General features: G+C 38.4%; 1 protein-coding gene across 1 annotated transcript in view; it reads left to right on the top strand.

Annotated features, from left to right (window-relative positions):
• LOC133547752 (zinc finger protein 568-like) overlaps positions 1-15,439 on the top strand; it is a 63,274-nt gene extending 47,835 nt beyond the window's left edge. Inside the window, exon 5 of the mRNA XM_061893302.1 lies at positions 12,995-15,439. Within this exon, the coding sequence (XP_061749286.1) occupies positions 12,995-13,848 (854 nt within the window). The 3' untranslated portion in view covers positions 13,849-15,439. The remainder of the gene's footprint in view (positions 1-12,994) is intronic.
• Positions 15,440-15,745: the final 306 nt, after the last annotated feature.

Raw genomic sequence — 15,745 nt, 5'->3', positions numbered from 1 at the left:
TACACAGAGGTTTTTGTTTCATGTCTCTACGACATTCCTAACGGAAGTTACAAGCAGTCTGTTTTTTGTATCTTCCTAGGGGGCGCTAGCGCGCAATTTTCATTTTTGGGGTTTGGTTACCTAATATGTTGGTCTGCCGCTCCATACCGATGTGTGTGTCAAATTTGGTGAGTTTTGAAGCATGTTAAGGGGGTCAAATTAGGGTATTGTCTGTGTTGTATTCATAGGGGGCGCTAGAGCACAATTTTGAGTTTTGGGGTTTGGTTTTTTCATTAGCTCACAATTGTTGCCAGTCCTGATGTGTGTGCCAAGTTTGGTGAGTTTTGAAGCATTTTAAGGGGGTCAAATTACAGCTCAAAGAGGAAAAAAGTAAATTTTTTAGGAAAATTTGCGCAGGGGTTCTTTGAAGGCGCGTAAAATCAAAACCTGAAAACTTATCACAACTTTGATCTATACTTTTAATCAGAAGGGTCCAAACTCTCTCCTGAGCGAGTTTGAAGCCGAAACGACAAACGCGCTCAGAGGAGATAACTTTTGAAGAAAGGTGACGGGTATTCACAAAACTTTTATTTTGAAGGGGTAATTGCCAACTTCCTGTTGATTTTTTCTGCTAGCTGTCAATTATTAAAATGTAGGTCTAAGTGAGACCTACATAGAAGTTTTGTTTCATGTCTTTCCGGCATTCCTACCCGAAGTTACAAGCAGTTTTGTCTGTGTTTTCTTCCTGGAAGCAGTTTTTTCTGTGTTTTATTGAAAAATTGCGCTAAAGCGCAATTTTGAGTTTTTTTTTTTTTTTTTTTCATTAGATTGCAATTTCTGCCAGTCCTGATGTGTCTTCCAAGTTTGGTGAGTTTTGAAGCATGTTAAGGGGGTCAAATTACAGCTCAAAGGGGCAAAAATAGCATTTTTTAGCGAAAATTTTGCTTTGAATGGGTTTTTGCCAAATTTCTGTTGATTTTAGGTATAGGCATTTCTAATGGGGAATCTAGGTCTAACTCAGACCTACATAGAGGTTTTTGTTCCATGTCTTTACGACATTCCTAACGGAAGTTACAAGCAGTCTGTTTTTTTTTTTTCGTAGGGGGCGCTAGCGCGCATTTTTCATTTTTGGGGTTTGGTTGCTTAATATGTGTTTTTGCCAAGCCTTACCGATGTGTGTGCCAAATTTGGTGAGTTTTGGAGCATGGTCAGTGGGTCAAATTAGGGTTCAAAGTTGCGGAAGAATAATAATAATAATTAAAGCTGCAAGCAGCGTTGGTCGGGTCCGCCGCCGCCGCCGCCGCCGTGTCCCGAGTCCCGAGTCCCGATCTTAGTCAGACCAACATAGAGGTCTTTGTTTCATGTCTCTACGACATTCCTAACAGAAGTTACAAGCAGTTTTGTCTGGAAAAAGGCGACGGCTTTTTACAAAACTTTCATTTTGAAGGGGTAATTGCCAACTTCCTGTTGATTTTAACTGAAAGATGCCACCTATCAAAATGTAGGTTTAAGTGAGACCTACATTGAGGTTTTTGTTTCATGTCTGTCCGACGTTCCTACCAGAAGTTACAAGCAGTTTTATCTGTTTCCTCTTCCTAGGAGCAGTTTTTTCTGTGTTTTATTCAAAAATTGCAATAGAGCGCAATTTTGAGTTTTAAGGTTTGGTTTTTTCACTAGATCGCAATTTCTGCCAGTCCTGATGTGTGTGCCAAGTTTGGTGAGTTTTGAAGCATTTTAAGGGGGTCAAATTACAGCTCAAAGAGGCAAAAATAGCGTTTTTTGCGAAAATGTTGCTTTAAATTAGTTTTTGCAAAATTTCTGTTGATTTTGGGTATAGACATTTTTTATTGGAAATGTAGGTCTAAGTCAGACCTACACAGAGGTTTTTGTTTCATGTCTCTACGACATTCCTAACGTAAGTTACAAGCAGTCTGGTTTTTGTCTCTTCCTAGGGGGCGCTAGCGCGCAATTTTAATTTTTGGGGTTTGGTTGCTTAATAGCTTGGTCTGCCGCTCCATACCGATGTGTGTGTCAATTTTGGTGAGTTTTGAAGCATGTTAAGGGGGTCAAATTAGGGTGCGAAGGTGCGAGCGCGCCTTGGGTTGCTGCCCCCGAGCCCCAGGGCTTAAGACGCCTTCGTCCCACTATTTAATGCATTGTGAAAGTAATGCAGTTGTTGTATTGAAGTGAAAATATCTAGCTTCCTGTTGATTTTTGCCAAAGCATGTCAATTATTCAAATGTAGGTCTAAGTCAGACCTACATAGTGGTTTTTGTTTCATGTCTCTACGACATTCCTACCGGAAGTTACAAGCAGTTTTGTCTTTGTTTTCTTCCTAGGAGCAGTTTGTCTGTGTTGTATTCCTAGGGGGCGCTAGAGCACAATTTTGAGTTTTGGGGTGTGGTTTTTTTATCAGCTCGCAATTGTTGCCAGTCCTGATGTGTGTGCCAAGTTTGGTGAGTTTTGAAGCATTTTAAGGGGGTCAAATTACAGCTCAAAGAAGCGAAAATGACATTTTTTAGGAAACTTTGCGCAGGGGATCTTTGAAGGCGCGTAAAATCAAAACCTTAAAACTTATCAAAACTTTGATCTATACTTTTAATCAGAAGGGTTCAAACTCTCTCCTGTGCGAGTTTGAAGCCGAAACAACAAACGCACTGGGAGAAGTATCGATTTGAAAAAGTTGACGGGTTTTTACAAAACTTTTATTTTGAAGGGGTAATTGCCAACTTCCTGTTGATTTTTTCTGCTAGCTGTCAATTATTAAAATGTAGGTCTAAGTGAGACCTACATAGAAGTTTTTGTTTCATGTATTCCTACCGGAAGTTACAAGCAGTTTTGTCTGTGTTTTCTTCCTAGAAGCAGTTTTGTCTGTGTTTTATTCAAAAATTGCGCTAGAGCGCAATTTTGAGTTTTTTTTTTTTTTTTTTTTCATTAGATCACAATTTCTGCCAGTTCTGATGTGTGTGCCAAGTTTGGTGAGTTTTGAAGCATTTTAAGGGGGTCAAATTACAGCTCAAAGAGGCAAAAATAGCATTTTTTGCAAAAATTTTGCTTTGAAAGGGTTTTGCAAAATTTCTGTTGATTTTGGCCCCAGAAGATACAATTATGGAATTTAGGTCTAAGTCAGCCCTACATAGAGGTTTTTGTTTCATGTCTCTACGACATTCCTAACGAAAGTTACAAGCAGTCTGTTTTTTTTCTCTTTCTAGGGGGCGCTAGCGCGCAATTTTCATTTTTGGGGTTTGGTTGCTTAATATGTTGTGGTGTCACGGTAGACCGACGTGTGTGTCAAGTTTGGTGAGTTTTGAAGCATGTTAAGGGGTGAAATTGGGGTGCGACGGTGCGGAATAATAATAAAGAATAATAATAAAACGCAGCAGATTCAATAGGGTCCTTGCCATGGCAAAGGACATGGATGTCCTTTGCTGGCAGGGCGGACCCTAATAATAAGAAACGTTACAGATTCAATAGGGTCCTTGCATGGCAAAGGACATGGATGTCCTTTGCCATTGCAGGGCGGACCCTAATTAAAGCTGCAAGCAGCGTTGGTCGGGTCGCCGTTGGCCGCCGCCGCCGTGTCCCGAGTCCGATTTTAGTCAGACCTGCATAGAAGTTTTTATTTCATCACTCTACGACATTCCTAACAGAATTTACAAGCAGTTTTGTCATTTTTTTTTTCCTAGGGGGAGCTAGAGCACAATTTTCATTTTTGGGGTTTGGTTTTTTATTGGATGGCAATTTTCACCATTCCTGATGTGTGTGTAAAATTTGGTGTGTTTTGAAGCATGTTAAGGGGGTCAAATTAGTGATTGGAGTTCTGGATGTTGTTGATAAAGGCTTTCGCTTGGCATAGCATAGCTTTAACTTGCACTTTGAAGCATTTTAAGGGGGTCGAATATCAGTTCAAAGAGCAAAAAAGGCATTTTTTGGCAAAATTTTGTTTTGAAGGGGTTTTTGCCAACTTCCTGTTGATTTTAGGTACAGAAGTTTTTCATTGGAAATGTAGGTGTAAGTCAGACCTACATAGAGGTTTTTGTTTCATGTCCTCTACGACATTCCTAACGGAAGTTACAAGTAGTCTGTTTTTTGTCTCTCCCTAGGGGCGCTAGCACGCAATTTTCATTTTTGGGGTTTGGTTGCTTAATAAGTTGGTCTGCCGCTCCATACTGACGTGTGTGTCAAATTTGGGGAGTTTTGAAGCATGTTAAGGGGTCAAATTACAGATTGGCGTTTCTGGATGTTGTTGATAAATGGGTTTCGCTTGGCATAGTATAGCTTTAACTTGCACTTTGAAGCATTTAAGGGGGTCAAATATCAGTTCAAAGAGGCAAAAAAGGAATTTTTTGCAAAAATTTTGTTTTGAAGGGGTTTTTGCCAACTTCCTGTTGATTTTTGTTATAGAAATATTTTATTGGAAATGTAGGTCTAAGTCAGACCTACATAGAGGTTTTTGTTTCATATCTCTACGACATTCCTAACGGAAGTTACAAGCAGTCTGTTTTTTGTCTCTTCCTAGGGGGCGCTAGCTTGCAATTTCATTTTTGGGGTTTGGTTGCTTAATAAGTTGGTCTGCCGCTCCATACCGATGTGTGTGTCAATTTTGGTGAGTTTTGAAGCATGTTAAGGGGGTCAAATTAGGGTGCGAAGGTGCGAGCGCGCCTTGGGTTGCTGTCCCCGAGCCCCATGGCAGGAGAAGCCTTCGTGCCACTATTTAATGCATTGTGAAAGTAATGCAGTTGTTGTATTGAAGTGAAAATATCAAGCTTCCTGTTGATTTTTGGCAAAGTATGTTAATTATTCAAATGTAGGTCTAAGTCAGACCTACATAGTGGTTTTTGTTTCATGTCTCTACGACATTTCCTACCGGAAGTTACAAGCAGTTTTGTCTTTGTTTTCTTCCTAGGAGCAGTTTGTCTGTGTTGTATTCCTAGGGGGCGCTAGAGCACAATTTTGAGTTTGGGGTTTGGTTTTCCACTAGATCGCAATTTCTGCCAGTCCTGAGTGTGTGCCAAGTTTGGTGAGTTTTGAAGCATTTTAAGGGGGTCAAATTACAGCTCAAAGAGGTAAAAATTATCTTTTTTAGGAAAATTTGCGCAGGGGATCTTTGAAGGCGCGTAAAATCAAACCTTAAAACTTATCAAAATTTTGATCTATACTTTTAATCAGAAGGGTTCAAACTCTCTCCTGTGCGAGTTTGAAGCCGAAACGACAAACGCGCTCAGAGGAGATAACTTTTGAAGAAAGGTGACGGGTTTCCACAAAACTTTTATTTGAAGGGTAATTGACAACTTCCTGTTGATTTTTTCTGCAGGCTGTCAATTATTAAAATGTAGGTCTAAGTGAGACCTTCATAGAAGTTTTTGTTTCATGTCTTTCCGGCATTCCTACTGGAAGTTACAAGCAATTTTGTTTGTGTATTCTTCCTCGGAGCAGTTTTTTCTGTGTTTTATTAAAAAATTGCGCTAGAGCGCATTTTTTGATTTTTTTTTTTTTTTTTTTCATTAGAACGCAATTTCTGCCAGTCCAGATGTGTGTGCCAAGTTTGGTGAGTTTGAAGCATTTTAAGGGGGTCAAATTACAGCTCAAAGAGGCAGAAATAGCATTTTTTTGCGAAAAATTTGCTTTGAATGGGTTTTTGCAAAATTTTTGTTGATTTTTGCCCAGAAGGTACAATTATGAAATCTAGGTCTAAGTCAGCCCTACATAGAGGTTTTTGTTTCATGTCTCTACGACATTGCTAGCGGAAGTACAAGCTGTCTGTTTTTTTTTTCTTCCTAGGGGGCGCTAGCGCGCAATTTTTATTTTTGGGGTTTGGTTGCTTAATAAGTTGGGAAGGCCCACCGTACCAACGTGTGTGTCAATTTGGTGAGTTTTGAAGCATGTTCAGGGGGTCAAATTAGGGTGCGAAGGAGCGGAATAAACAATAATAATAATAAAACGCTACAGATTCAATAGGGTCCTTGCCATGGCAAAGGACATGGAGTCCTTGCTGGCAGGCGGACCCTAATAATAAGAAAACGTTACAGATTCAATAGGGTCCTTGCATGGCAAAGGACATGGATGTCCTTTGCCATTGCAGGGCGACCCTTATAATATAAAGAAAGAATAAAACGCAGCAGGAACAATAGGGTCCTTGCCATGGCAAAGGACAGAGTCCTTTGCTGGCAGTGCGGACCCTAATTAAAGCTGCAAGCAGCGTTGGTCGGGTCGCCGTTGGCCGCCGCCACCGCCGCCGCCGTGTCCCGAGTCCCGATCTTAACCAGACCAACATAGAGGTCTTTGTTCATGTCTCTACGACATTCCTAACAGAAGTTACAAGCAGTTTTGTCTGGAAAAAGGTGACGGCTTTTTACAAAACTTTTATTTTGAAGGGGTATTGCCAACTTCCTGTTGATTTTAACTGACAGATGCCACCTATCAAAATGTAGGTCTAAGTGAGACCTACACAGAGGTTTTTGTTTCATGTCAGTCCGACGTTCCTACCAGAAGTTACAAGCAGTTTTATCCGTTTCCTCTTCCTAGGAGCAGTTTTTCTGTGTTTTTTTCAAAAATTGCAATAGAGCGCAATTTTGAGTTTTAAGGTTTGGTTTTTTCACTAGATCGCAATTTCTGCCAGTCCTGATGTGTGTGCCAAGTTTGGTGAGTTTTGAAGCATTTTAGGGGGTCACATTAAAGCTCAAAGAGGCAAAATAGCGTTTTTTGCGAAAATGTTGCTTTGAATGAGTTTTTGCAAAATTTCTGTTGATTTTGGGTATAGACCTTTTTATTGGAAATGTAGGTCTTAGTCAGACCTACACAGAGGTTTTTGTTTCATGTCTCTACGACATTCCTAACGGAAGTTACAAGCAGTCTGTTTTTTGTCTCTTCCTATGGGGCGCTAGCTTGCAATTTTAATTTTGGGGTTTGGTTGCTTAATAAGTTGGTCTGCCGCTCCATACCGACGTGTGTTCAATTTTGGTGAGTTTTGAAGCATGTTAAGGGTGTCAAATTAGGGTGCGAAGGTGCGAGCGCGCCTTGGGTTGCTGTCCCGAGCCCCAGGGCAGGAGAAGCCTTGCTGCCACTATTTAATGCATTGTGAAAGTAATGCAGTTGTTGTATTGAAGTGAAAATATCAAGCTTCCTGTTGATTTTTGCCAAAGTATGTTAATTATTCAAATGTAGGTCTAGGTCAGACCTACATAGTGGTTTTTGTTTCATGTCTCTACGACATTCCTACCGGAAGTTACAAGCAGTTTTGTCTTTGTTTTCTTCCTAGGAGTAGTTGTCTGTGTTGTAATCCTAGGGGGCGCTAGAGCACAATTTTGAGTTTGGGGTTTGGTTTTTTCACTAGGTCGCAATTGTTGCCAGTCCTGATGTGTGTGCCAAGTTGGGTGTGTTTGAAGCATTTTAAGGGGGTCAAATTACAGCTCAAATAGGCAAAAATGACATTTTTTCGGAAAATTTGCGCAGGGGTTCTTTGAAGGCGCATAAAATCAAAACCATAAAACTTATCACAACTTTGTCCGACCACTTTTTTTAAAAGGGTCCAATCTCTCTCCTGTGCGAGTTTGAAGCCGAAACGACAAACGCACTGGAGGAGTTTCGATTTGAAAAAGGTGACGGGTTTTTACAAAACTTTTTTTTGAAGGGGTAATTGCCAACTTCCTGTTGATTATTTCTGCTAGCTGTCAATTACTAAAATGTAGTTCTTAATGAGACCTACATAGAAGTTTTTGTTTCATGTCTTTCCGGCATTCCTACCCGAAGTTACAAGCAGTTTTGTCTGTGTTTTCTTCCTGGAAGCAGTTTTTTCTGTGTTTTATTGAAAAATTGCGCTACAGCGCAATTTTGAGTTTTTTTTTTTTTTTTTTTCATAAGATCGCAATTTCTGCCAGTCCTGATGTGTCTGCCAAGTTTGGTGAGTTTTGAAGCATTTAAGGGGGGCAATTACAGCTCAAAGAGGCAAAAATTGCATTTTTTTGTGAAAATTTGGCTTTGAATGGGTTTTTGAAAATTTTTTGTTGATTTTGGCCCCAGAAGATACAATTATGGAATTTAGGTCTAAGTCATCCCTACACAGAGGTTTTTGTTTCAATGTCTCTACGACATTCCCTAACGGAAGTTACAAGCAGTCTGTTTTTGTTTTGATTTTAGGGGGCGCTAGAGCGCAATTTTCATTTTTGGGTTTGGTTGCTTAATATGTTGTGGTGTCGGTAGACTGACGTGTGTGTCAACTTTGGTGAGTTTTGAGCATGTAAGGGGGTGAAATAGGGGCGTATAGGTGCGAATAATAATATAAAGAATAATAAAACGCAGCAGGAACAATAGGGTCCTTGCATGGCAAAGGACATGGATGTCCTTTGCCATTGCAGGGCGGACCCTAATAATAAAGAAAGAATAAAACGCAGCAGATTCAATAGGGTCCTTGCATGGCAAAGGACAGAGTCCTTTGCTGGCAGTGCGGACCCTAAAAATAGAGGCAGCTGACTGGTAAGTGCTGCTACTTGAGCTATTTTTAGAACAGGCCAGCGGGCGACTCATCTGGTCCTTACTGGCTACCTGGTGCCCGCGGTCACCGCGTTGGTGACCCCTGGTATATACCGTATTTCCTTGAATTGCTCAGGGCATATAGTATGTGCCTGTCTTAAATTACTGCCGGGTCAAATTCGCTTCGCAAAATAATTAGCCCATACTTAGTATTACCGCCTGGTTAAATTTGTGACGTCACGAGTGACACTTCCCCTGTCATCATTTTCAAAATGGAGGAGGCTGATTTCAATACCGGTAATTTGAAATCGCATAAAGGGAAGAAGATTAAGAGCTATTCAGTAGGATTTAAGTCCAAGCTTACATCACACTAAAATTTTTACTGCATGCTTTGGTAAGTGCCCGAGTGAGAGAGAGGTTTTAAAATAATTAGCGCATGCTTCCTTTACGCATGCCTTTGGTAAGCGCAGAGTGAGAAGAGGTTTTAAATTAATTAGCGCCCCGATGGCAATTCAAGGAAATACGGTATATGGATATATATATATATATATATAAATATATATATATATATATATATATATATATTATATATATATATACAAACCCTGTTTCATATGAGTTGGAAATTGTGCTAGATGTAAATATAAACGGAATACAATGATTTGCAAATCCTTTTCAACCCATATTCAGTTGAATATGCTACAAAGACAAGATATTTGATGTTCAAACGGATAAACTTTATTTTTTTTTTTGCAAAAAATAATTCACTTAGAATTTCATTGCTGCAACACGTGTCAAAGTAATTGGAAAGGGCATGTTCACCAATTTGTTACATCACCTTTTCTTTTAACAACACTCAATAAACGTTGGGAATAAGGAAAATAATTGTTGAAGCTTTCAAAGTGGAATTCTTTCCCATTCTTGTTTTATGTAGAGCTTAACAATATTAGCTATGAACAATAAAACGCTGAATACTAACATATATACATCGCTCCTATTTTACTTCTCAAACGACAGACATCTTTTACAATCAAGCAAAAACACAACAAAAATGTAACAAGCAGCAAAATGTGAATGCAAAGTGTTATAAACAACCACAATATGATATGTTTAAATTTTATGCAGAAATGTGTTGTCCAAATTTGCTTCCGCATCTCGTCCTGACACATGAGTTTCGTTGCTGGCATATATATATATGTATATATATATATATATATATATATATGTATATGTATATATATGTATTATATGTATATATTATATATATATATATGTATATATTATATATGTATATATATATATATATAATATATAGTAAGTATGTATGTAGTGTGTATATATATATATATATATAGTGTGGGTGTATTATATATATATATAATATATATCTATATATATATATAATATTATATATAATATATATATATATATATATATATATATATATATATATTATAATATATATATATATAATATATGTGGAGTTCCACAAGGCTCTGTATTGGACCTAAGTTATTTATACTTTATTTCAATATGTTTGTTCATTGTCTAATACATTGAAATGTATTATGTTTGCAGATGATACACATGTATATTGTTCAGGAGAAGATTTAAAGGAAGTGTTTGAGGTTAATAGTGGTTGAGTTGATTCAGCTAAAAAAATGTTTTGATATTTATAAGTTATTAAATAATAAGAAAACTACATTTGTGGTGTTTAGTGTGCAAGGACAAATGTGAAGCAAAATTAAAAGTAATCAAGTGGAAATTGATAAGAGTATATGAAACAAAATTATTGGGAAGAATAATTGATAATAAAGCATGCTGAATATATACCTTATTTTTCGGATCAAAAAATCACATTTATTTTCATAGTTTGGCCAGGGGGCGCGATTTATACTCTGGAAGATTTATGTGTGAAATTATTAACACATTACTGTAAAATATCAAAAAATATTTATCTTATTCACATAAGTGCCTAGACGTACCGATAGAAGATGAAGCGGCACATTGTCTACTTTGGACCTTGGCAGAGTTGTTTTAGAAGCGACACCGAGGAAGAGATTTCATGGGATTTAGCGATTTGGAGTGACAGATTTTTTGGTAAAGGTATAGCATGATCTATAAGTTATAGTTATTTGGATGACTCTTAGCATAATATGTTACGTTAACATAGGTGGCACCTTCTGAGTTGGTTATTCATGCGTCAAAAACGTACACTTATCGCTTAATGTCACTATTCTGTAATTTATTCAAATTGCCTTTCAAATGTCTATTCTTGGTGTTGGGTTTTAGCAAAAAAATTCCCCCAAAAATGCGACTTATACTTTAGTGCGACCTATATGTTTTTTTTCCTTCTTTATTATGCATTTTCGGCCGGTGCGATTTATTCCCCGGAGCGATTTAAAATCCGAAAAATACGGTAAAGGGAAACATATCCAAATCCATTGCTACTCTTTATAATGTAAAACATGCTGAATAAGACATGTCTGCATATGTTATATATTCTATTGTTTTTCCACATTTAACAGATTGTGTTGAAGTTTGGAGAAAGTTTATAAAACAAATATAGACCCAATTATTCAACTTCAAACAAGGGTCATCAGAATAATACACAAAGCTGCTACTATGGACATACAAATCTATTATTATGAGTTCTACTGTGTCAAAATGTTCATATATTGTTTTTTTAAAAACTTGGAAATTATATTTCAAGTAAAGCAACAGTCTTCCAGCTTGTATTATTCGGTTATTTCAATTAAGAAGAAAAAAAACTATAATTTACGGGGGACATTGATTTTTGAAAAAGGTAAAGTAAGAAGGAATATAAAATGCAAATGTATCACTGTTTTAGGAGTTAAATGGTGGAACAAGCTCAGTGATGAGTTGAAGACATGTAGTTCTCTCACTGGGTCCATGTGTACACTCTCAGTTACATTAACACTGATATTATACATGTGGGCCAATAGATAGAAATGCTGTTAAAGGGGAACATTATCACAATTTCAGAAGGGTTAAAACCAATAGAAATCAGTTCCCAGTGTCTTATTTTATTTTTCGAAGTTTTTTTCAAATTTTTACCCGTCCCGGAATATTCCTAAAAAAAGCTTTAAAGTGCTTGATTTTCGCTATTTGCTTAAGCCACTGTCCATTTCCCTGTGACGTCACATAGCGATTCCCATACAAACAATGGCGAATAGCACAGCAAGATATAGCGATATTAGCTCAGATTCAGACTCGGATTTTAGCGGCTTAAGCAATTCAACAGATTACGCATTAATTAAAATAGATGGCTGGAGTATGGAGGCAGATAGCGAAAACAAAATTGAAGAAGAAACTGAAGCTATTGAACGAATAGCTATTGACGCTATTCGGCCATGCATTTCTGCGTTAGCATCGCCGGTAAAATGTGCAGAACAACAGATCAGGACTTTGGCATTGACACTAGACCAACTTAAATCCATCGATTGGTAAGTGTTTGTTTCGCATTAAATGTGGGTGGAAGGAAACGCTGGATGTAAATATAGTTTCAAATGTACATACAGGTAGCCTAAATAGCATGTTAACATCGATTAGCTGGCAGTCATGCCGCAACCAAATATGTCTGATTAGCACATAAGTCAATAACATCAACAAAACTCACCTTTGTGATTTTGTTGACTTTATCGTTGGGAATCCATCTGCTTTGAATGTCGCAGGATATCCAGACATTCTTGTCATCTCTGTGCCATCTCTGCCGTAGCATCGCCGGTAGAAACCAAACGAGGGACTTTCGCTAATCTTGACACTGGAGTAACTTAAACCCGTCGATTGCTAAGTGTTTGTTTGGCATTAAATGTGGAAGGAATCGTAAGGCTGGATGTAAATATAGCTACAAATGAGGCGTAATGCTGCAATATGTACACACAGCTAGCCTAAATAGCATGTTAGCATTGATTAGCATGCCGTGCTAATCGATGCACATTCTACGTAAATCAATTTGAATCTGTCCCTGATTGTGTTGTTACACCCTCCGACAACACACCGACGAGGCATGATGTCTCCAAGGTACCGGAAAACAGTCGAAAAAACGGAAAATAACAGAGCTGATTTGACTCGATGCGTGTGATGTGTTTGGGAAAAATGGCGTTGAGCACCGATGTGACGTCACATTCTGACGTCGTCGCTCCGAGAGGGATAAACAGAAAGGCATTTCATTCGCCAAAATTCACCCATTTAGAGTTCGGAAATCGGTAAAAAAAATATATGGTCTTTTTTCTGCAACATCAAGGTATATATTGACGCTTACATAGGTCTGGTGATAATGTTCCCCTTTAAATGTAGCTTTGATGTGGCAAGCTACTTTTGCAGTGTAGCGTGTAGTGTAGCTTGCTACAATTCTCTGAGGATAGCTTAGCTACATTTAATGGAGAGTAACTTGTAGCTTAGCTTAATACATTTTCCAGGTCGCTTGCCCATCACTGTCTATTTGGCCTAGCTCACATTTGAATAGTTTGAATACTGCAAACTTCTATACAGTAACACCTCATTTGTGTTCTATGTTCTGCAGACGTCCAGCAGGTGTCAGCAGAGAGTCAAGAAGAGATTCCCTCCAAGCAGCAGGAGTGGAGCTCCAGTGTGGGACAGAAGGAGCTACAGGCCCCCTCCCACATTAAAGAAGAAGAGGAGGAACTGTGGAAGCAGCTTCAAATGTTGGTGGAGGATAATGATGAAGATGAAGCTCAGTCCTTACAGCTTCATCACAGTCAAAGTGAGGAGAACAGAGGGGCGGAGCTTGTAAGTCAACACATCACAGAAGCTGATGGAGAGCATTGTGAAGATATAAAGTCACAACCAGACAGCATCTTTGCTCCACTGTCAGACATGGACCACACGATGTCACACTCTTCTGATCACAGTGATCACATCCAACAACCTTTGGAGAGTAAAAATGACTCTAAAGGTGATACGAGACATCACACTAACAACATTCACTTTGACTGCTCTCAATGTGGGAAATCATTTAGACAGAAGAGTATTTATACAAGACACATGAGGATACATACCGGAGAGAAACCTTTTACTTGCTCTGTTTGTAAGAAGAGTTTCTCCACAAAGTTTGAAATGACCACACACATGAGAACACACACTGGAGAGAAACCTTTTACTTGCTCTGTTTGTAAGAAGAGTTTCTCCACAAAGCTTGTCATGACCACACACATGAGAACACATACTGGAGAGAAACCTTTTACTTGCTCTGTTTGTAAGAAGAGTTTCTCCAGAAAGCAATACATGACACCACACATGAGAACACACACTGGAGAGAACCCGTTTAGTTGCACTGTGTGTGCTAAAAGGTTCAGGTATAAGTATCAGGTCAGTAAACACAAGTGTGTAACAGTCATGGAAGCTGCAGGGATTTAAAAACACTTAAACAGTGATTGTGCCAAATGTACTCTAATAACACAGCATGTTTAAAGGGGAACATTATCACCAGACCTATGTAAGCGTCTATAAATACCTTGATGTTGCAGAAAAAAGACCACGTTTTTTTAACTGATTTCCAAACATCTAAAAGGGCGAATTTGGCGATTTAAAGACCTTTCAATTATTCGCTGTCGGAGCGATGATCTTTCACCCGTGACATCACAATGGGAAGCAATCCGCCATTTCCTTAAACACATTAAACACACAAGTCAAGTCAGCTCTGTTATTTTCCGTTTTTTCGACTGTTTTCCGTACCTTGGAGACATCATGCCTCGTCGGTGGGTGGTCGGAGGGTGTAACAACACGATCAGGGATGGATTCAAGTTGGAATGTGCATCGATAAGAACGGCATGCTAATCGATGCTAACATGCTATTTAGGCTAGCTGTAGGTACATATCGCATCGCTGTGCCTCATTTGCACCTATATTTGCATCCAGCCTTTCTCTCCACCCAAATTTAAGGCCAAACAAACACATACCAATCGACAGATTCAAGTTGCACCATTGTCAAAAGATGCGAAAGTCCCTCGTTTGTTCTGCACATTTTACCGGCGATGCTATGACAGACATGGCACAGAGATGTGTGGATATCCTGCAACACTCAAAGCAGATGCATTTCCAACGATAAAGTCAATGAAATCACAACGGTGAGTTTTGTTGATGTTATTGACTTATGTGCTAATCAGACATATTTGGTCGCGGCATGACTGCCAGCTAATCGATGCTAACATGCTATTTAGGCTAGCTGTATCTACATTTGTGGCTATATTTGCATCCAGCCTTTCCCTCCACCCACATTTAATGCCAAACAAACACTTACCAATCGACGGATTTAAGTTGCTCCAGTGGTCAAAAGATGCAATCTTTGGTTAGAAGGCGATCGCCGAATAGCTTCAATAGCTATTCACTCAAAAGCTTCAGTTTCTTCTTCAATTTTGTTTTCGCTATCTGCCTCCACACTCCAACCCTCCGTTTCAATACATGCGTAATCTGTTGAATCGCTTAAGCCGCTGAAATCCGAATCTGAATCCGAGCTAATGTCGCTATATCTTGCTGGTCTATCCGCCAAGTTTGATTGTATTGGCATCACTATGTGACGTCACAGGAAAATGGACGGTGGATTTACAGATAGCGAAAATCAGGCACTCTAAAGCCTTTTTTTGGGATATTCCATGATTGGTAAAATTTTGAAAAAAAATTTGAAAAATAAAATAAGCCACTGGGAACTGATTTTTATTGGTTTTAACTCTTCTGAAATTGTGATAATGGCCCCTTTAATATGAATGTATATTTGATGTTGTATGTAGTGATTCTCATCTTCTACTGTTATGTTATCCTGGAGTTTTTAAGTTGTGTGCATGTATTGAATATCATGTATCATGCTACTATTTTATTTGATTTTCTCATTGTTAAAGAGAGGACATCTTTATTTTCACTTGGGGTTTTTTTTCACACATTTTCTTCCTATGTATTTTTATTGATGTTATTATCCAATTAAAAGTATGAATGAATAAAATATTTAACAAAATGTGGACTCTAGTAGATGAGCAGCATTGTTACATCATGGATGTTAACTACAGAAAAACATCAACAAAGAAGAAAAAGGCTGAAGTTAGCAACACATCACTGAACTTTAGAGCCATCGTGAGTGGAGTTGCTTGTTTTTATTGCTGCATTTGTACTTATTTCACCTCACATCTTCACTTTTATTCCTAAAGTCTTCTTCAAATATATTGTTCTGGGCTTCTAATATTGATGTTTATGATGTGTGTGTAGTCTGTGGAAAGTGTTGTTGTCCCTTGTGGATCCATTTGTTCACTTGCACAGATACATC

This window comes from Nerophis ophidion, unplaced genomic scaffold (genome assembly GCF_033978795.1).
Source record: "Nerophis ophidion isolate RoL-2023_Sa unplaced genomic scaffold, RoL_Noph_v1.0 HiC_scaffold_175, whole genome shotgun sequence".
Classification (NCBI taxonomy): domain Eukaryota; kingdom Metazoa; phylum Chordata; class Actinopteri; order Syngnathiformes; family Syngnathidae; genus Nerophis; species Nerophis ophidion.
Note: the sequence above shows the minus strand (reverse complement) of the source record. Positions and strands in the feature narration are given on the sequence as shown.